Source organism: Alligator sinensis, unplaced genomic scaffold (genome assembly GCF_000455745.1).
Source record: "Alligator sinensis unplaced genomic scaffold, ASM45574v1 scaffold432_1, whole genome shotgun sequence".
Classification (NCBI taxonomy): Eukaryota; Metazoa; Chordata; order Crocodylia; family Alligatoridae; genus Alligator; species Alligator sinensis.
In genome coordinates, this window is record NW_005841998.1 from 793,714 (window position 1) to 815,934 (window position 22,221).

Genomic DNA, 22,221 nt, shown 5'->3' on the forward strand with positions numbered 1-22,221 from the left:
ACATTGAGACTTGCTCCCCATACCAGGAGATACAAAGAACAAACAGTATATGGAGAGAGGATCAAGAATGCTTGGACAATTAAAGGGATAGCGTTCTTCACACTTTATCTGTACTTTTTAGCTAGGAATCTTTTGCCAGTATAAATATACAAGTGTACCTACCTGAACTGATTATTAAATAAAAACAAAAAACCTTCCAAATACGGGCACTCTTACGTGATGTAAATTTAACTGTCAGTGCTAGGTTTCATGCCAGCGTAGTTGGTATAAAATCTCATACCTGACCAAATACCTGTAACAGCACAGCTTCAGAAGTGTGGACTGGTAGGTTAATAGTCAGCTTTATCGGAAAGTTGCGTATCTTGGCGGCAGGATCGGCAGAGGGGAGTTGCACATGCGACATGTTTCATTCTGATCCTGTATGTGGAGGCCGTTGGAAGGTCATGTATGCAAATATGCAGTTGAGAAGAGAGGTGTAAACTGTTGAAATAAATGTGCAGGATATAGGTTGGGTAATAAGGGAGATCGTATTTGTATTTATGTAAGATTGATGATGCTTCAGAAAGGTAACCAATAACCCTGTGTTCTTAGTACTAATATATGAGAAGTTTTGACTTTTCTAGCACTGCTTCTGATCTACAAAATGGGATAAACATAGTACTAAGAGTTGAAGCTTGTTTTCTCTCTAATGCAGAAATGTATTCTATCTCTGGGCTAAAATATTTAAAGAGAGATTCTGCCTTCATCTACAGCTTCATACCTCCAACTAATTTAGCTGGGAGTTGTCTGGAAGCAACTTGGCTGTCCTGCTTTAAGTTCTGAGAGCTTAAATTTCTAAACAGTGCTTTTAAAGTACATTTCAGAAATGCATGCTTAAATTTCCTTTATGTGGGATGAAAATGACCAATCTTACAAAGTTAAGCTAAGGGTATCACTGAAGTTTATTTACTTGGTTCTAAGGCTTAAGTAAATAACTAAGCAGAAAGTTTATTTTTTTTGTAATTAAATCCTCAGACATTATACAGGAAAAAGCCTTGTTATTTTTTAATAGTGTTGTATAATAGTAATTGTTATATAATGTGTTATGCAGGAAGATGAAAAGTTTTTGTCTGAAGTTTTTGCACAGTTAACAGATGAAGCTACAGATGATGACAAGCGGTGTGAATTGGTAAGTCTTTTCTTGAGTTTTTCTTTTCTGGAATTTTTAACATTTAGAGACTCAGAGCCTGGACACTTGACACATCTATACCTGTATAATAAGCCTGGACAGATAATGTACAGCCCTGTAAGTGTTAATTACTTGAGCCTGGTTAGAATTAATTCAGGAAAAACAAAGGGATAAAGTTATACTGATGTAGGTGTCTGTCTGTTTTTGTCCAGGTAGACTGTTTGTCTTAAGCAAACAGCTGCACATTAGAGGTATTTTACAAGGTTAGGTTCCCTAACCCCCTTGTTAAGATAAAAGATTTGGAAGTAACTGGAGGCATATAGAGCCTCAGCAAACCACTGCATAGGACTGCTGAGGTGCTCCAGCTGTCTGCTCTGGCTTTTATTTCAAAGCTTGTCACTTCACTAAACTGACTTACCTCTTAGTAGAACAAAATGTCTTAGTTAAGAGAAGAACTGTCTCGCTCTCATTATGCGCGTGCGCACATGCACACACTCTCCTCATCTGATATATATGCAACTTGCTAGGAAGCAGAGAAAAATGTAGAAGAACAAAAAGTCAAGTGTCAAGCAAACTATGTCAAGCAAGCTAATGCAAGCAAGGAAATGAGAGGGGGAAAAAAGCAAGCTCCTCATCTTACACATGCAAACAGTCTGCTTTTTTTTTCTCTCATTTCTTTGCCTGTATTATTATCTTGCTTGACATTTTATTCTTGTACATTTTTCTCTGCTGCCAAGTTTCCCTTATCTAGTTGTACAGTTCCAACTGTCCAGTTGTAGCTGATCCACAAACTGCCAGAATCTTTAATTGAAACGTGATATTTCTGCTTCTGTTAACGAGACATGATGTATAACTTTCTGCTAGTTACTTAAGTAAGTGTAGACCATAAGAGAGCATGTCTCCATGTATTATACTAATACACAAACTCTGTCCATTAAAACCTTTTCCCTCCACACAGAGGAGTTTACAAAAACTGAACAGTAATGGAAATTTTGCTCTTCTGGTCTTGCATTTTTCTGTGTTACCACTACATTTTTGTTAAAATAAATAAATAATAATAATAAATAATATGCATCTTCCTGATTCTGTAAATATTCTTCCATAAGTGAAATATTGAGCCCATGTGCTTGCAGTTCTTATTTTCATTCTTGTGATTTTTCTATTAATCAGTGAGTATACTGAGTAGTACACAAGTTTTTTGCTTTTAGCAAGGAGACATAGAACATGCATATGACATTGTTTTGCAAAATTTATCATTTTGATTACTGTGCAGTGGTGCACAATTTCTTGTCGGGTAACTAAATTTAAGGTTCAGTTTTGTTCTGTCCTGCCTTTTATTGTTACTACCAATAAATAGCAGATTACTCTGTTCAGTCTCATGTACTATTTTTATTTGCTATAGTGTAATTTTTTAATTTATTTATTTGATTTATTTTAGGTTAACTTTTTCAAGGAATTTTGTGCATTTTCTCAGACATTACAACCCCAGAACAGAGACGCATTTTTCAAAACTTTGGCAAAGTTGGGAATTCTTCCCGCTCTTGAAATTGTAATGGTAAGTGAAACCTTCTAGCAATCTTAAAAATGGGGTGCAGAGAGCATTGATTTTGAGTAAGCAAATCTGACACTTTGGTACAGATTTTTGGATGCACTGAGCAAATTCAGCATACTAGTTTCATTTCTGAAACCCAAGTCATCTCAAGCTCAGCACTCAAAAATGATGACCTTTGAAAATGTTGGATATAATTTTAAAAAATTAACCTGTCTGATGGTATGGTCAACAGTTAAAGTTTTGGTTTTGATGATGGAGCAAGGATTTAAAATCCCAGTGGTTCACAGTATTTAGTGTTTTGGGTGTTCTGTTTTGGGTGCCAAAATTGCCTTGCTAGATCATGGGAACTGCTAGTCTTGAGCTCAGCTAGAGCTTGGAAACGTGATATGTATAGGTCTGGAAAGATGAGGGTGCCAGCTTTACATGTTTAATCTGTGGGAAGTTGGAGATGTTGGAGCATAAATATCCTGCCAAATTCTTTTCTTTTGCATCAGTCGTAGCTGTTGGTGTCATAAAAACGCACCAGAGCATTCTGAATCTCAGTGCTGTAAAGCAGGGGTGGCCAACCTGCGACATGTACTGCAAGTGGCACAGGCAGCTTCTGTGTTGCATGCAGTAGATTAGGGAGGAGACAAGCAGCACAGTGACAGAGAGCAGAAAGCAGAGCAGCAGATTGGGCAGGGAAGGGGAATCGGAGTGGTCTCAAAGGTGGGGATGGGTGTGAAGGGGCTAATTTGTGGCAACCCTGCAAAAAAGTTGTCCCTGCCCCATTGTAAAATACCAGTTTTCATCATTTCATTAGATCATATCAACTGATGTCTTTTGAACACATCACAATTAATATAGTAGGAATCTTAGTCTCATGGCCTTTCAAAGCTATAATGCACTTTAATAGAGCAGTACAAATATTTCCAGACCTAAGTTTGCTTGATTTTTTTCAAAACCTTGAGTTGTGGACCAGTTACAAGAACAAGGAGGTATAATATTTTCTTCAGCTCTCGCAGTTAGATGTGCACTAATATATTGGTGCCATATCAAATCAGCACCAATAAAGGGAAATTAACATTATCTGCCATCAGCTTTTTTTGCCTGGTGTAGCTGATAATGTACTGATAAGTATGATATGCCTTCCACCTTCTGGCCGGAGCCCCCAAATGCCACATCTGTGCATACTGCCAAGCAGTGTGAAGAGCAGCACCCTGAAGGTAAGTCTATGGAGGGGAAGGGGCATGATTGAGACCGCCATGTTGAGGGAGGGTGTGGGGCAGGGGCTAAGGCTGGGGCAGAGTGACGACTGAGACCCTGGGGGACTGGGAGGAGAGCTGAGCGGGGCAAAAATGGAGGCATGCTGCTCGCTCTGGGCTCGGAGCTCTTTGCCCTTCTGCCTTTGCCCCAGGAACCATGTGCTTACTGCACACCCCCTATCCATCCAGCAGCAGTGGCAAGCTGTGCATCCTGCTCCTGGATAGGCAGGGGCACGTGGCCAGCATGTGGTTCCCAGGGCAAAAGCAGCAGGCAAAGAGCCTCGAGCCCAGAGTGGGCAGTCCACCTCTACTCTTTGCCCTGCTTGGCTCCACTCTGGTTAAGTGTCCCGGTGCTTGAAAATGGTGGCAGTGTCATTTGAACTAGCTCATTCGATGAGCTTTTAGTTCAAGCACCCCATCAATATTTTTAAGTGCTGGGACTCTGATCCCCTGGATGAGCTACCTGTGGCACTGTCCTGTTCCCCTGGGGTCCCATTCACGCCCCTGCCCCACTCCCTTCCTCACCATGGGGGACTCAGTCTTTTCCCCTCTCTTTCCCCCTTCCCCCAGCCCCTTTCCCCTCCATAGACTTATCTGCAGAGAGCTGCTTTCCACACTGCCTGGCTGCATTCCTGAAAATCGGCTTTCAGATCGGTATTAGGCAGTATGCCTGGTGAATAACCGACTAGTGGTATCGGCCAAGAAAATCTTTATTGGTGCACCTCTACTCGCAGCCCCCCACCCTCCCCTTTCCATTCCCGGCAAGCTGCCTCAGCGCTCAATGAGGTGTTTGGGGGCGGGGGGGAGTTTTGGGGTGGGGAAGATGCAGGCACGGGGCAGGGATTTTCCACAGATTTCATGGGCATTGCCTGGAATTTGTGGAATCCACGAAATGGCAAATTTGGTAGGTCCCTAAATATTAGTAACCAGATATTATGGTTACTAGAACTACATTGATTTTTGTCTACTACTTTCCTATTTTGTGGCCACAAAATGTACCAGTGGTGCTTAACTTTCCAACCCCATGAGCTGGATGAATGATTTAGGGCCAGTCTGCGGGCCAGGGCCAGTCTGCAGTTGGCATTCTGTGTCTGGTCATGGAGCAACCCACCCTGTAGGCTGGTGCGATCTGGCCTGCAGGGGGCGCTCTCTGAGTTTGTGAATTTGCCAGGGAGGGTTTGGTGGCAGTGTTAATTGCTACAACTCCAAGAGCCAAAGTCACAGCAGTTAACACTGCCATCGCTCCCCCCACCGCCAAATTTCCAGACCTTTTATATATGTAAATTTATGTATATCCAGGGGATATACATAAATCTTAACTCTCACCATTATTGAGAAAGATAATGTTCTGGGGGAAAAAAACAAAACCAAACCAAACAAAAACCAGACTATATTATATGGGCACAGTTATATTTCATTGGGAATTTTGATGCTGTCGTAGCATGCTATCCTACTTCACATAGTTCACCTGTAATAAAGTGATCTTATTTTTATTAGGGTATGGACGATTTGCAAGTTAGATCTGCTGCTACGGATATATTTTCTTATCTAGTAGAATTTAGTCCATCAATGGTCAGAGAATTTGTAATGCAAGAAGCTCAACAGAGTGATGACGTAAGTAAGAATCTTCCAAACTTCAGAAACATGTATATATGTAGATTATATTTGTGAAAATAATATTTCATCATTCCTAACTTTGAGAACTCAGTTTTTTAAGTCAGATATAATTTTTTTGAAGTGATAAACAGTTCTTAGCAGGAAGAAAGCTGACAGCTGTGTGCTAATTACTACTAACAGGGTGAGGGTGATGGGAACGCGCACACTCTGCATTCTGCCATAGGTGTTTGAGTTGCTAGGTGAAATTCAGGGTCAGTGCTAGCTTTCATGATAAAACTGCCTTGGGATAGATTTAAGGGTCAGTGTACTTATATGTAAATAAGGAAACGGAGGAAAACTTGGACTTCAAGTTGCAGTTAATGGAAAAATACAAATACAAATCTAACATAGAAATGCATAGTTAAGTCACCCAAGCAACATTAACTCTGCCTTCTAGAGACAGATGGGGGACACTGGGAGGGAGAGATGAAAATTAAATGACTTTAAATTTGTTTGCACCTCTGAGAATTGAGCTGTTTCTTTCCTTCCACATTTCAAATTCAGTGTTTGAAACAATGTGATTTGTTGACTCTTAAAGCTTGCATTTAAAAAATTAAGGGCAGCAGCAAGAGAGCAAAAAAACCCTCTCAGTCTGTATAGTAAAAAAGAATCTATCTGTATCTCACTAGATTACTGAAAGCTTGTGTATAATTGGCATACTTTGTTTGCAGGATATCCTTCTCATCAATGTAGTTATTGAACAAATGATCTGTGATACTGATCCTGAACTTGGAGGTGCTGTTCAGTTAATGGGGCTCTTACGTACTCTGATTGATCCAGAGAATATGTTGGCCACAGCTAATGTAAGAAAATGCAAAGGGGTAAAGACACTTTACTGTCTAAACAACTTTACAAGGTCTCTAAATAATTATTTAGCAGAAAGATAAAAAGGGAAAGTTTTTTTTTTTGGTGTGTTTTTTTTCCCCCCATTATCTTGCCTGTCACTTATTTTTTTCATTGACTTGACTAAAATATTTGCTAACCAAGTATATCCAATATGACATCTGAATTGTTAGATATACAGATAGATAGTTTGAATGACACCAATTATAGTGGCATTAAAATAGTCCTGGCTCCTGCTGGCTCTGAGGCACATTAAATTATGGAAAATGAGTTCTATAATGTGACACCTCTGCAAAAGAGTGTTTTTAATAACTGCAGTTGCAACCTTGTATAATCATTTTTTGTGATACATTTTATCATTTGGGAATATTTTGTCAGATATGTGCTTTGTTTTTGTTGTCACCAGTGAGTAAGTACTCAGTATGTGCACGTACACCTGCAATTAGCATGTAGCAATAAACTCCAGTACCATTCGTGCGACCTAATACAGACACACGTGTAGATGGTGACACTTTACTGCAAAGCTACTTAGTCATCTCTGCAGTGTAGGTGCACCCAGTATTTCTTAATTTGCTTTAGAATTTTGCCCAGAATGTTGATGATTCCTTTCAGCCTAAATATTAAGTCCAAATATTCTGTGGAATAATAACGTACAAACTGTAGGTCTCCAATATTTTAAAATTATATTAGACTTCACTGGTTTATGGTGGGCAGCTATTATTTCTTAAAAGGAGTCTTAATAAAAAAGTTCAGTGATAGATATATGCAAAGATGAGCACAAAATTGTACAAAGGGTACTTGCAGGGTATTGTGAGACAGTATATTGCTGCTTTTAGAAGGGCACAAAATTAATACCAGTATTTAATAAATAAATACTTGTTTCAGAAAACAGAGAAAAGTGAATTTCTCAATTTCTTCTACAACCATTGTATGCATGTTCTTACTGCACCACTTCTGGCTAATACTTCAGAAGACAAATGTGAAAAAGGTAAGATTAAATAATGGTTTTGCTTTTTATTCTGTTTTAATATCAATTGAAAATATGAGATGCAAAGTAACTGATTTCTGTTGTGACATGGGAGTATTGTTGATGAACACCTGCCATCTCTAAGGCGAAAATGCACCTTAGGTGATGGGCAAAAATATGTGTAGCTTAAGGATTTTCCAAAATTATTTTGATAATTTACTGCTTTGAATAGTAGTAAAAAAACCAGCACATCCAGCTTTGATGTAGTTTTGCCCCTGTGAGTGTACAGCAGCAAAGATGTATTCTTATCAATTAGTAGTATTAAGTATTTTTTCTTAGTAGCTTTCAAAACCACATAAGTGTTTTTGATATGCAGCAGTATTTGTCTGCCTTCACAGGAGCTTTCACCACTTTCTAACCTCTTGTCACTTGCCAAAAGCCACTTGATCCCAATGTGCCATTCTAATAAATGGTACAAACTCCAGAGACTCATTTTCACACACTAATTTCCACTGGGGTAGAAATGCTGTAAATCAAAGTTTATTTGCTTTTTTGTATGAATCACAACTTAAAGCTCTTTTTTACATTTTTTTTTTAAGTCTTGGATTAAAACAAAAAATGGTGAAATGCCACGTAAAATAATAGCTTTGTAACAGGGCTTTCCAGACTTCTGGGTGGCAGTGGGGGCTGCAAGCCCTGTGGGCCACAGAGACCCAGACTGCACATAGTGTGGGCTACACACTGTGGAGAACCCTGGCATAGATGCCCCCCGTGCTGTGTATACAGTACATGCAGCCCTGTTCCCCCTGGTCCTCTTCCCCTGCCTGCTCTCAGGGTGGGGCCAGGAAGCAGTGGCTGGAAGGGAGGGAGACCCTAAAGACCCTCACCACTGTAGTAGCAGGAGGAATGGTGGCTGAGCTAGTCTGGGCTACACGTTAACTCTTCATGGGTTACAGGCAGCCAGGAAGATGCCTGTTGAACAGCTCTGTTTTGGTAATACTTCATGCTTTTTGCCTATGGACAGCTGCATAGTTGAAATGGTTAAAATTGGTCTCCGGTTCAGAGTGTTTCAAATTGGAGCACTTCGTTGCTTACAGACATGCAGACTCCCAACGGCATTTCCTCACCACCACCACCAGCGTACTTAAATTGCTGCGACTGCATGCAATGGTGGTGCTCTCCAGCCAGTGGGTATGTCAGGGTTGCTTAGTTCTCTGGCATAGCAGAACTTTACTTCTCCCTCCTGCTTCCCCATCAGAAAGGGGGAGAGCAGGGCAGACAGCTAATGAGTGCTCTTGTGTACACCCAACTGTCCTTCAGAATTGGAGGACTGTATAGGGTCTGGAGATAACCTTGCATGCTACTTGGTCTTTAGAGGTTTTCCACAGACAGCTGAGAACATGGGAGAAGGCTGGCTGGTGTTTTTCCCTGTTCTCCCCCCATCTTCTTCTCAGAGGCTGGGGAGCACTGTCACACTGCTTCAGGAAGCGCTTCAGAGATGTTCCTCATTTCTTGAAGGTCATTTTTTTTTAAGCGCTGCTTTAGCTGTGCATGTCAGTATACTTGCTCTTTGGAGCACTTCAAACAAAATGTCTGTCTAGGGGCGGGGCAGGCAAAGTCTGGCCCATGGACCAAATCGGGCCCACAGCAGACTCCATTTCCCAGCATCCTCTGTCTGCATCGCTGTGGCCAGTTTCCATGGAGACCCCAAGAGCAGCAGGGCTGTGGCAATGTGGGGCCAGGGTTTTCATGGAGACTAGCCCCAGCAGTACTGGCATGGTGGGTGGCTGGGTGGGGAGCTGTTCCAGGGCCGGGATCTTGTGGCAGTGACCATCCGGGCCAGAGCCAGGGCAGAGTTGCAATCTGCTGCTCGCACACCACAGGCAAGGGCATGCAGGCACTGGATCACGGCTCTGCCATCTCTGGACCATGCTGTCACCGCCACAAAGCCCCAGCCGTGGAGCATTTCCCCACTCAGCTGTGTGCCCTGCCAACTCTGCTTGGGGCAGTCTCCATGGAAACCCTGGTCCCACTGTTCCTGGGGTCTCCATGGAAACTGGCCACAGCAACGTGGGGAGGGGCCACCATTTTGCTCACCCCTAGTGTAGGGCCTTTGTCTCTGAGATGCTTTACAAACTGAAATGCATCTTTGGGACAACTCGGAGTTGTGCGATTTATAATCCCTCCTTTAATGGCTGGAAAGGTTGTGTAACTTCTATATCAGATAAGTTTTACTGCTGGCTAAAATAATGGTGTTACATTTTATTGAGAATATCTCACTGAATTGGTTAGCAGATATTCTTTAACTACTTAATGCATATTCTATTCTATTCTATTCTATTCTATTGTATGTAGCATTCATTGTAGAAGTGTCAGTTGAGAAATTTAGATGGGTACTATTTTGATGGGAATTAATTGTATTCCTGAATGTTAAATCTTGTAAGCATTCAGTTAAAATGTAAGATTTGTAATTTTAAAAGACCATACAGAAATTGTGCCTAATATGTTACTATTAGAATGTTTTCTGTATAAGTTGGTAAACTTTTTTTTTATTATTATTATTATTATACTGTCAGTTGATTAAAGCTAGTAAAATTTTGTCTATGGTATTAAATAAACCGTTTTTGAAAATGTCTGTTAACTTTTGTTTATCAGATGCTGTAGTCGGGTCCAACAAAAGTAACGCAATTTGTCCTGGTAAGTGCAGTCTTTATATTTTGTAGATTGCTCCCAAAAATGTTACCTGTTTAAAGGATTGTTACCCTATTCAACGTAGGGTACTTCTAGTATGAATCAGAAAAGGGATGTCAGGTAGGTCCACCATTATGTCATTAAATGAGCCTTAACAGCTTAGATTTAAAAGTTCTGTTTCCTCTCAGCCATCAGAGAAACAAGAAAGCTTTATTTGCTTCTTACTTTGCTTCATACCTCTTTTCAATATTGTTTTCTTTCTGTATCAAGATGAAGTGCTCCATTGCAATATCAAATCATTTGTATTTTGAAATTTAAGGAAGAAACTTCTGTGAGATATTATAGATTAGTCTTTTCCCAAAGCTTAATCCAGTGCTGATGTTCAGTACTGCAAATAAAATGACCCCTGAAACCCATGTTAATAGCTCAGGTATGGATGTACATAATGCTTAGACTAGTTTAAATGCGGTTTAAACCTGAAGCAGACAGACATATAAGCCTGTCTAAACTGGTTTGAAGTGACTTGTGTACCTGGAAAATCAAACACTTGAATTGGTTCACTCTGAACAAGGTCACTCTTATGGTTCATAAGCTGGAAGGGACGTCAAGATCATCTAGTCCAACTGAGGATTGAACCTGTAACCTTGATGTTATTTGGCTCCATGTTGTGACCACCTGAGCTACATGGCCCATGTATGGACTCTAAACATACTGTTACATGTCTACCACACCCTCAGATAATGTTTGTTATAGACTTGAAGCTGCTAATAAGGCCCTCAGGATAAAAGGAGGATGAGTATGTAATCTTCGAGGAGTGTAGAGTCACAAGGGGTTTACCAGAATTTCAAACATATAGCTCCAGCTTCTTGGAAAAAACTTGTTAAATTGTCTCTAAAAACACCCCTCCTTGTCTATCCATTTAGGCCCTTGTCTTGACCTGTCTTTCTGACCTCTTTGGGAGGTAATTTAACTTACAATTAAAGTTCAGTTGGCCAAAATTGAGCTTTTGTTCACACTGACTTTCCTCTTCAACTCTCACAGTAAGAATTGGATGTGGCATGATATTAATTGAATGTGGCCTCTGTTCCTGACACAGCACACTAGAAAACTTCTTAGCCAACTTTTTGAGGAACTTCACCTAAGTTGCTGCTTAGAAGACACTAGTCTGGACTTGTTTTTTCTCTGATTTAGTCTGCGTTCTCTTGTGCAAGTTAAATCGTTCTTTGATTTCCTCCAAAAGGAATATTGAGTGTTTTAATGTCTTCATAAAGGCTTCATTTTCAAGTTTAGGTCACTTGTCTTTTCAATTGTGCTCAAGAGGTGGATCCCCACCACTGTCTTTTATTCCAAGGCAAAGATATTAGACAGATTTTTCACTCTCCAGTACTGAAGGGAGGCATAAATTAGACAGCTAGAATGATGTAGAAATCTATTGAAAAATCAAATTAATAGGTAAATAAATCCATAGTCATTTGAGCTCTTAATAGTGAAACTACTTTGTCATGCGTTGTGAGTGTACTGAAAAGTTTTCAAAATTTAGATTCCTGATTCAGTTAGTTTTTTCTTATAGATAATTATCAAACAGCACAGCTACTCGCCTTAATTTTGGAACTGCTCACCTTTTGTGTGGAACACCATACGTATCACATCAAGAACTATATTATGAACAAAGATTTGTTAAGAAGAGTGTTGGTCTTGATGAATTCAAAACACACGTTTTTGGCCTTATGTAAGTAAGAGAGTGACGATTTACTTTGATTTCGAGATTATCTGTATCTCTGCTACTGAAATATTTTCTCTTCATGTTGCTCAAAGTGCACTGAATTTGTATACAATTTTATAATTGGTATCTTGTAATGATACTATCTAATCTTTGTTAAAGCAGCCTTGTCAAGAAATATGAATTTGAAATGAGACATGATTTTACAGTTCATAGAAGTGTATCAGTAAAAATCTTAAAGGACCAAAGTCTCTTAGTCCAACAGAAAAGGCAAAAAAGCAGTTGTGTTGGATAAGTGTACCCAATGTTGCTTAATTATCGGGAAAAAAGGCAAAAATGGCACAGGTCCCTGGTTATATTCCCGAAATGACGCGTGGTTGGAATACAGGTTGGTCATTTGTTCCCAACTATGAAATCATTGTGTCAGCTCTGTATGTAAGATTAAGAGTTATCTATCCTCTGATATTTAACATCATTTAAATGGAAATATTTTTGCATCAGCATTGCAACACTAGAGGAATGTCTCTTTCTGTTGATGTGAAATTAAATGAAACTACCAGATATTTGTATAACAATCTACATAGGGAACGATATACTAAGTTCACATCATAAAGCCAGCCAGCAACAAGAGAATAAAAATGAATTGGAGGCCTTATCCTCAGAGGCTGGACAGACAAAACTTTTCATAGTCATGTATTGAAAAAAAAAAAAAAAAAGTACTTGCACAGAGAACGCAAACCTGTGGTGGGGTAGATTTGCCTAATCTGGCAGGGGGAATTATCTCTGAAAAAAAAATCAGGTAAAATTCTAGGAGTGAAAGCTACATCTGTTGGGTTTAATCTGTGTCCATCCTATTTTGTCAAAGACAAACAACAGATAATAGCTGCATATTATGTTGAGGTACTTTGGGGATAGATAGCTGCACCATCTCTGTTGTTGTTCATCGTGTAATTTACTTTCTTACAGACATGTCTCAGAATATAATGCATACCTTATTTTTGAAAGGCAGGGAAAAAAAAAAGTTTTCATAGATGAGGGACAGAACTTAAGCTTCAGGTGACTTGCCTTCCCTTTTCTTTTTATCTTTATCTAAACCTGAAACCCTAGCTGAAGATTGTTCTCCATGGGTGGATCAGTGATTTTGAAAAGAACTTCCAGGACTGTGAAACAGGAAGGGAGAGATCAGAGCAGCTAGCTAGCAGACAGCAACATTGCAAAATTAGTGGAACATCAAGACCATTAAAAATGAGACAGTTGTTAACACCCATGGAAAGAAGAACAATAAAGCATTAAGTAAATCGAGTCCTTCAGCATCTCTGGTATTAATATTCAGGCAGCTACACTCTAGAGCAGTGGTTCTCAACCTTCTTTTCTACCAGGTCCCTTTTTGTAAACATCCATGCCCAGTCCCAACCCAGTGCCCCTCACTCCTGACCTGCTGCCCCCAGTGTGGAGGGCAGGGGGTGGGTGTGTGAGGTAGGGGGGCTCCAACCAGTCATAAGCAGGCTGGAACCCTGCCAGTGTGCAGTGGAAAAGCCACAGTTTCCCATGTTTTTCACCTACGCAAACCTGTGGTGGGGTAGATTTGCCTAATCTGGCAGGGGGAATTATCTCTGAAAAAAAAATCAGGTAAAATTCTAGGAGTGAAAGCTACATCTGTTGGGTTTAATCTGTGTCCATCCTATTTTGTCAAAGACAAACAACAGATAATAGCTGCATATTATGTTGAGGTACTTTGGGGATAGATAGCTGCACCATCTCTGTTGTTGTTCATCGTGTAATTTACTTTCTTACAGACATGTCTCAGAATATAATGCATACCTTATTTTTGAAAGGCAGGGAAAAAAAAAAGTTTTCATAGATGAGGGACAGAACTTAAGCTTCAGGTGACTTGCCTTCCCTTTTCTTTTTATCTTTATCTAAACCTGAAACCCTAGCTGAAGATTGTTCTCCATGGGTGGATCAGTGATTTTGAAAAGAACTTCCAGGACTGTGAAACAGGAAGGGAGAGATCAGAGCAGCTAGCTAGCAGACAGCAACATTGCAAAATTAGTGGAACATCAAGACCATTAAAAATGATAGTGGGTAGTTAACACCTGTTGAGTAAAGAGAAATTAGCTGGTATCAAATAGATTCTAATGAGCCATTAAGTCAAATTAATATTCAGGCAGCTACACTCTAGAGCAGTGGTTCTCAACCTTCTTTTCTACCAGGTCCCTTTTTGTAAACATCCATGCCCAGTCCCAACCCAGTGCCCCTCACTCCTGACCTGCTGCCCCCAGTGTGGAGGGCAGGGGGTGGGTGTGTGAGGTAGGGGGGCTCCAACCAGTCATAAGCAGGCTGGAACCCTGCCAGTGTGCAGTGGAAAAGCCACAGTTTCCCATGTTTTTCACCTTTAAAAGAGAATCTGTTTTTAAAGGTTTTTGATCTTTTTTTTTTTTAAAGTTTGTTCATGTCCCTTTCATATATTTTTACAACCCACTTTTGAGTCATGACCCACAGGTTGAGAAACGCTGCTGTAGAGCAGAAATCAAAACAGGGTGCTTCTATTCCAGACAAAATCAGCTTCCCCTAGCTTTCAGGATCTGCTTTTGGAGAAAAAGGTTTATGTTGTATGTGAAAAAAGACAGTACATTTATATCACTGGGTATGTTCATCTGTCCAGGGCCTCAAATGTACTAAAGATTATTGCTGCTGTATGGAAGTAACAGGATGAGTTGTGTGGGTTTGTGTGCACAGGGAATGCAAACCAAAGTGTTTGCCTAATAGGAAAAAGACAGTTAGTAGATGCTTATTTTGAACCTTTTAGAAAATGTTCAGTACCCTTTTGTTGTTGATCTATCTGCCCAACGCTTTGGCTTGTTATGAGGTCTGTGGAATTTTTGTTAATATGAGAATATGGACCCCAAATTATTGTACTGCCGTGAAACATTTTTCTAATAACTATTTTTTTTTTAACTTTAGGTGCTCTTCGTTTCATGAGGAGGATAATTGGCCTAAAGGATGAATTTTATAACCGCTATATCACCAAGGGAAACTTGTTTGAGCCAGTCATAAATGCTCTTTTGGATAATGGAACTAGGTACAATCTGCTGAACTCCGCTGTAATTGAGCTGTTTGAATTCATTAGAGTGGTAAGTTAAATCAGGTCTTTAAAGCACTGTTTTAGGTACAGCCCAATGTTACATGTTAACACAAATTGTGGATAATGCACATCAGGTAGGTTATAGCTATGACAAATTTAGAAGGTAATGATTGGGCACAAAATAGCATTGTTTGTATGTGTGTTTGAGTATTATTTTCTCATAATATTTGTTGGTCATCCATATTTGGATTGAAGATGGTATATAAACAAAACAGTAGTGTCTTAAAAGGCTGAAAACATAATAGTCTGTTCATCTGAACTAGAAAAAGTACTTTGTAAAAGCGTTAACAAGGATCTCTGGTCTAGCAAGAAAAGAGGGTTGATTAGTTTTTAGTTTTCGTAACCCATTCCTATTAAATGGGTATCCAAGTTTATATATTTTTAGTGATGGAGTGAAAATAGCATAAGTGATGCACCCATCAGTCAGCTGCCTGGTGTAATATTTGCTATTTTTTTGGGTAAATGTAATTTGGTACTAATACATCTAGAGGTTTTTTTGAGTTTTTAAATGTCTTCTGTTAGATGGAAATATAAGTATCTATTATCTGTGCTTTTTGACCAGATAGGATTGCCAGGAACTGCCGATGGGCAAGCGGAAGGCCTTTCATTTATGCCCTATGTGTGAGGAGGAGAGAGAAGGCTGTTACTTGCCTCATTTGGGGCTGTTGTTTTACTCATGGCCAGTACCTGGCATTGAGTAATTATAAATTCTTGATTGGAAGCCAAAATGGGCAAGTTCCAGCCTCTGAAACTAGTTTGTCTTGCAAATAGTGCCCCAAAATGTTAGAGACCACAGCTGTTGGACCCAGTTCCAAAGAGCTGAGCTAGGATGGTGTAAGTTACCTGTGAGCAAGTGGATGTAAATAGGACTAAAGGTGTCTAACATGGTATCGTTTGTACACTCAAAAAATTAAAATTGGGTTGTCCACTTTAGTTTCCTCCCCAAAGCCTAATTAAATGGATGGTCCTTGCTGTTTGCCCTGAAGATCAACAAAGTAAAGCAAACTGTTTCTGACCTAGGAAGTCGTGCATGAAAATAGATCTTGGTGTTGTGGGTGAAAGGAGGCAGCTAACAGCAGTAGTCCTGAGCAGCTAGCAGTACCCGTCGGAAACTGGTCGTATTTAGAATTTTTCACTAATTCAGGGAGCATGTTTAGCCCCAGTCCTGAAAACCTGGAACTGGCGAACAGCCTCCCTTAAAATCACCACAGACTAGAGGAGTGGTAAATTTTAGACCAGCTGCTCATGCTCAGCGCACCTTTGGAAGAGTAATAGAATGGAGACAGTATTAACGGAAGCAGGACCAGCAAACTAGCTGTGCTGCTTGGGGAGGGAAGAGGCATCGTAGGAACACCTGGGATAGCTTATTTGGTATGAATGTCTTAAGGATATACACATTTCCTAGTAAGTCTAGGAGCTTTTTGTGAGTAGAAGACTGGCTTCTGCATCCTTGCTGTAGCTACTGCTCTTAACAAGAAAGAGAAGTACGTGGGGTTTTCAAATAATTCAAACTTAAATGTTTTGGCTGCGTCCAAACAAATATGGACTTGCAGTATGTGGTACTGCACACACCTCTCTGCAGCGCCACACATTGCACATGCAGGCACCCCCCCCTTGCTGCTGCCTTGCAGTGCGGGGGGCTTTAAAACCCACACAAAAAAAAAGCGGGGTGGTGCACATGGCAGCAATGTGCACAACCCAAAACGAGCCTGGCCAGTTGGAGCCATGCTCCATCTGCCAACCAGGCTCCCAGCTCTAGGAGCGCTGCAGCTGCAGCTCCCCAGGGCCCCTAAGAGCCAGGGTAAGGCTGCTGGGGCCAGCACGGTTGCTGGGCGGTAGCAGCGGCACAAGCTGTCCCCAGGAAACATCCATGCTCATCTGGACACAGCCTTTGAGTGCAGAGAGACGCAACAGCTGACCCACTTCAGCATGTCACTTACTGCTTGAGAACTACTGGTTCTTGCCCCTTACTACGAACCAAAAAGATTACTGTATTTATTTGCATATAAGGGTGTGTTCCAACCTCACCCCTTGAATTCAACTTTGAGGAGGAGGCCAGCAGCTAGGGCTCCAACTCCAAGCCTAGAGTTGGCATCACAGCTGCTGCTCCCCATCACCACACCTTCACTGCCACCTTAGCCCCCTGCCTTAGCCCCCTGCCACTTATGTTTCTGTCACCGCTCTGACTACAGCTGAGCCCTGCTCTGGCATGGAGCACATGTGGCTTCCTAGCACCTGCCTGGCCGTGCATCGGCAGTGGCAGCAGCTCTGTCCCTGGCTCCGAGGAGGGAAGATGGGAAGGGAGGACCAGATTCGAAGGAATAAGGGCCCCAGGCTGGGAGGGAGGGGGAGGCGGGGGAGACAGCAGGGGAGAGTTAATTGCTGGGTAGGATGGATGGCAAGGAGGAGAGGGCAGCCTACTTGACTACCTCTGTCCCCTTGCTGCTGCTTGCCCTACTACAGTGGTGGGAGGAGACAAATTTAAAACAACCCTTCCAGACATGTAAATTTTAAAATAAATTTTCCATGTCTAGAATCTAGTTATTGGGGGAGCATGGATGTCTTAAATTCAGGGTCATCTTGGATTTGGGTAAATACAGTATATAAAAAATTAAGTTTTTATCCCCAGTTTATTTGTTTTTGCTTTTTATTTTTCACATGAAGGGACTAGCTCATGAAAAGTGTTAGATGCATCCCTGTAGAAATTCATATTGATACCACAAATGGGAATGGGGCAGGAAGTTAGAAATAAGCACTATATTAATCCAAGGGTTATCTTTCTGCTTATGTTTAAATCGGCAGAAATGTTTCTAAAGATTGATTTTTTTTTTCCCCCCCAATGAAGAGGAACTTCAAATAGCCTCCTCAGCTGCCTCTTACAGTAATTTTCCCTCCTTCCCCTCCCTTCCCCATTTTGGGAAAGGAGTTGGTAATTGTAGTAAAATGCTCTTAGCTTTTATGAAAACCTTTCATCTTTTACATCTTAACAATTTAAATATTGTTTTGTGCTTATGCAGGAAGATATCAAGTCACTTATTGCACATATAGTTGAAAACTTTTATAATGCACTTGAATCCATTGAATACGTTCAAACATTCAAGGGACTGAAGACTAAATATGAACAAGAAAAAGACAGACAGAATCAGAAATTGAACAGGTATTGTATTGTTTATATATCTTGAGGCTGAAATGATTCTGATATCCCTCGCTGCTCTTCCTAGAGGATTTCCCAAACTAGTGTTGTATGTACAGTGACTTAATATTTCATGTTCTTATTTCCACACAACATGACTATACAATTTTATGATTTGTGGAACTTGTCATGTTAAATAATGAATTCTTGGATGAGGGTTGGAAGAATTCTTTTTCTTGTTGAAAATTCGCAGAAATACAAAAGAAATTGGACTAAGCTACATTTTGGCTGTTCTTAGGACACAGCAGTATGTACCTGTATAACATAATTAGGAATAGATTTTTTTTTAAATGATTATAAGAATTTGGAAAGGTGAGTAGAATTCTCTGAAACTTTTGTCATGCAGATTCAAATTTACTTTTTGGTGCTTTGTTTGGATTTTTGTTTATTAATTTATATTAGTGCCTAGAGAACACTGGGACTTAATTAAGTGACTTATGCTGGATTCTCTTCATTATTTGTTTTAAGGCACCAGAAACTTTCCATGTTAAGCTAATTTAGTCTGCTGTTGTTTGGATGGGGGGAGTGTTAATCTATATTATGTTAATGAGACATGGTATCTTGTTTGGGCTTTTTTTGTTTGTGAACCACTGACAGGACTTGAATCATTTTGTGGTATTTCTTACAGTGTTCCATCTATATTGCGGAGCAACAGATTTCGCAGAGATGCAAGAGCTTTAGAGGAAGATGAAGAAATGTGGTTCAATGAAGATGAAGAGGAAGAAGGTGAAGCTGTTGTACCTCCAGTTGAGAAATCAAAACCAGAGGATGATTTTCCAGATAGTTATGAAAAATTTATGGAAACGAAAAAAGGTATTTCTAATTTCAAATATACACAAATGAAAATTCTAATCATTGTATATTGTGGACTGTCCTATGTGGACTGTCTTGTGTTAATGCATTAGCAGTTTCCTCCTTTGAATCCTAAGGAGTAATTTGTATTCTGAAAAGTAAATTAACTAAGTTTGTAGTGTGGATTGAAGTTGCTATTACCTTCTTAACAAACCCTCTTGATTGTACACGTTTATTTTGGCTTGACCTACCACATTTATTTGCATATGCGCACTCCTGAATAAGACGTCCTTTGTTATGGAAAGATAGCATGAAGGAAGAAAGATACTTCCAGAGCCTTTTCTGCCATGCCACCAGTTCAAAGCCCCTTCTTCACTGTCACTCCCTCTCCCTGCTGCTCTGCCAACAGCTACAGGTTTAGCCATTTTGCAGCCACTGCCGAATTAAGGGTGAGAGAGAGTTAAATCCGTAGCTACTCAGTCTACAGCAGGAGAAGAGACAGATGCTGACCAAGGGGATTCTGTCCCTGCTGCATGCAGCTGGAGCCTTCACCTCTGTGAGCACAGCCCAGTGCTGCCATTCCAACGTGGAAATCAGTTCCTTGCTTGAGACATGCACCCCAGTTTTGGAGGGAGAGGGGAGGTGCCATGTGGCTTGTGAATTTAATTCAGCTCCATGTTCCCTTCTTTACAGTCTTTATATTTAGGGTGTGCATTAGTAAAAATACTGTACAACCATTGTATGCTCAGTATGAACATTTTTGTCTTTCAGCTAAAGAGAGTGAAGACAAAGAGAACCTCCCAAAAAGGACTTCTGCTGGAGGATTCAAATTTACTTTTTCCCACTCTGCCAGCGCAGCTAATGGAGCAAATAGTACAAACAGTAAATCTGTAGCAGCTCAGACGTCACCAACAAACTCTAATGGCTCTTCATCAAAGAATGCAAACTTGACTACAGCAGTAACAGCCACTAAGGTGAGAGTAAAAGCAAAGCTTCTGTACTCCAGAAAAAGAAGGGATACGAGCTGTTCGTAAAATCCAAAACCTCTTAATGAAACCATTGATTGGACTATATTAAGTCTTATTCTGTCAGACCCTGCTACAAACCATATTTTACAGCTGCATAGTGCTTGTAAATTGTGGCAGCTGTAATCAAACCTGCATTTTCTGCATATGAAGTGACTCATTTCCAAATAATTGACTGTTGCAGTCATAACATAGTTAATTCTGTGCCCCAACATTTCTCATACTAGTTAATGATGTGGCATATGTAATACAGCCTTTTTTTTCTTAATCGTCTGAGTTGGTGGAACCACTGTCATGGAATCCATGGTCATGTTAAGCAGTCACACAAGGGAGGGGAGCTAGTTGAAACTTGAGTTCCTGGTGATATAAAGCTCTGTTAAATGTCCAGTTTCTGTTTCTGAACCATAAGCTCTTCAGATCATGCAAGTAGAAGGGAGTCATTTGTAGCGATTTCACGTAGTCATCCTAAAAACGGTGGTTTTATTTTTAAATTGGCAACTCAGACCCACAGCCTAGAAGAATGTTCATTGCGTAACTTTTAAAAAGGGAAGTGTAAATAGTGTTGGGAGCAAGATGGGGATTCTTGGGACTAAATTAAGGAAGTATTAAGCACCTCACAAAACCAATACTGAATAACTTGATGAACCATTTTAAATAATGAAAGACTATTTAAAATGATGTTAATGCTTTTCAGCTTCGCAAGACTTAGCCTTCAATTATGCCTTTTTCTCTTTCAGACAGTTCACCTTAGTTTGTTGCCTTTTGTTTCTCCTCCCATTTATTTCTAAGGGAACAGTGAGGTTTGGTTGGGCTAGTGGCCTAGTACCTATATCCCTCTAACCCTAGGCCCCATTTTTTTTTCTTTGCCATCCAGCACCATCACATTGATCCCTGAACTTCTTCCCTGGAACATTAGTCCTTTTTTATTTTTCTTCCTGGTCCTTTTACCATCTGGGATGGTTCACCATGACAGACAGACATGAGAGCATGTTTTTCTGTAGTTGACCGTGTGGCTACCTGAACCTCTGTAGCACTACAGGCCAGATGTTACCCCGGGACATGGGCAGCTTTCATTTTGGACAAATTCTCTAAGCATGATCGTAGTGGTCCTGAGTATTGTGTTGGCCCCATGTGATGGGGGGGACCAGAACAATCTATGCAAAACTATGCTCTTTCTTCTGATGGTGTCTGTTGTAATGGATGCTTCTTCTGGGATGCAGAGCTCATATTGATGATCATCATCATGTGCAGGGTTTCCGGACAAGGAAGAAGTGAAACTCCACATCGGTGTCCCGTAATTCAAGGTGGAAATCTTGGCCTTCATTGCATTCAGAGCTATCATGTGCAATTCATCTGTCTACTATGCTTTTGTGTTTCATATAAATAGCGTGGCAGAAGTGTTTCCCCTTTTGAATGAGGGAAGAGGTCACCTCTGGCTTTGGTGTATCCATCGCCAAATAAAACTTTCAGTTGAACACATCCTAGGCCTTCAGGACATCACGGCAGAAAGTCTCAGCAGAATCATCTCCCTGTGCCACAAGACTGGGTGGATTGTGGATGCATTTTTTTGAAATCGTGGTCAATAGGAAGTGCTGGTCCTTTTGTTCCAGGAGAAGGCCTTACAAGTCTGTGTTCCCTGTCCATTATGCTCCTGATTCCTTGGCTAGGAGGTTTGTACACCTCAGCCCCACCCACACCTCTGATCCCTCTGGTAGTCTTCAAAGTGTGGCAGTATTCCTGATAGCTCCTGCATGGTTGGCACAGTTCTGGGACTAGGACGAAGTTTTGCATTCTCTTCATCTCACAGCCTGGATGCTGGATGGCTCTTCACACGTTCTGTCCCAGTTGGGCCATCCTCATCCACAATAGGAGGGACTCTGCTAGCTGCACAGAATGGCTTTGATTTCCATCTGGTGCCACGTAGAAAATTCACTTTGAATGATTTTATCCCAAACGTTGTCCTGTTTCTTGGTGCTTAAGAACATGGACCCGTCTCTGTGTTTGGCATGCAGCTGCCAGCCATCCTGCCTCAGCTCTCTGCCAGTTGACAGCTGTTTCTTCTCATCTAGCCTACAGGTTTCTAAAGTGTTAGCTAAGGGTTTACCCAGTCCCCATGTGGGACCTAAATTTGGTTCTTAGCTCCCATTGAGCCCACCATTTGAGTGTATGGCAAAGTGCTGTCTGCTTCACCTGTCCAGGAAAAAAAAATCCTAGCACTGATTTCT

General features: G+C 40.7%; 1 protein-coding gene across 1 annotated transcript in view; it reads left to right on the plus strand.

Moving 5' to 3' along the window:
• PPP4R3B (protein phosphatase 4 regulatory subunit 3B) overlaps positions 1-22,221 on the plus strand; it is a gene marked incomplete at its 5' end in the record, with an annotated part of 43,668 nt that overhangs the window by 17,717 nt on the left and 3,730 nt on the right. Inside the window, 11 exons of the mRNA XM_014518965.1 lie at positions 1,091-1,168; positions 2,607-2,723; positions 5,462-5,578; positions 6,292-6,423; positions 7,349-7,451; positions 10,086-10,127; positions 11,692-11,850; positions 14,806-14,975; positions 18,004-18,143; positions 18,808-18,992; positions 19,743-19,945. Coding sequence (XP_014374451.1) covers positions 1,091-1,168; positions 2,607-2,723; positions 5,462-5,578; positions 6,292-6,423; positions 7,349-7,451; positions 10,086-10,127; positions 11,692-11,850; positions 14,806-14,975; positions 18,004-18,143; positions 18,808-18,992; positions 19,743-19,945 — 1,446 coding nt within the window. The remainder of the gene's footprint in view (positions 1-1,090; positions 1,169-2,606; positions 2,724-5,461; positions 5,579-6,291; positions 6,424-7,348; positions 7,452-10,085; positions 10,128-11,691; positions 11,851-14,805; positions 14,976-18,003; positions 18,144-18,807; positions 18,993-19,742; positions 19,946-22,221) is intronic.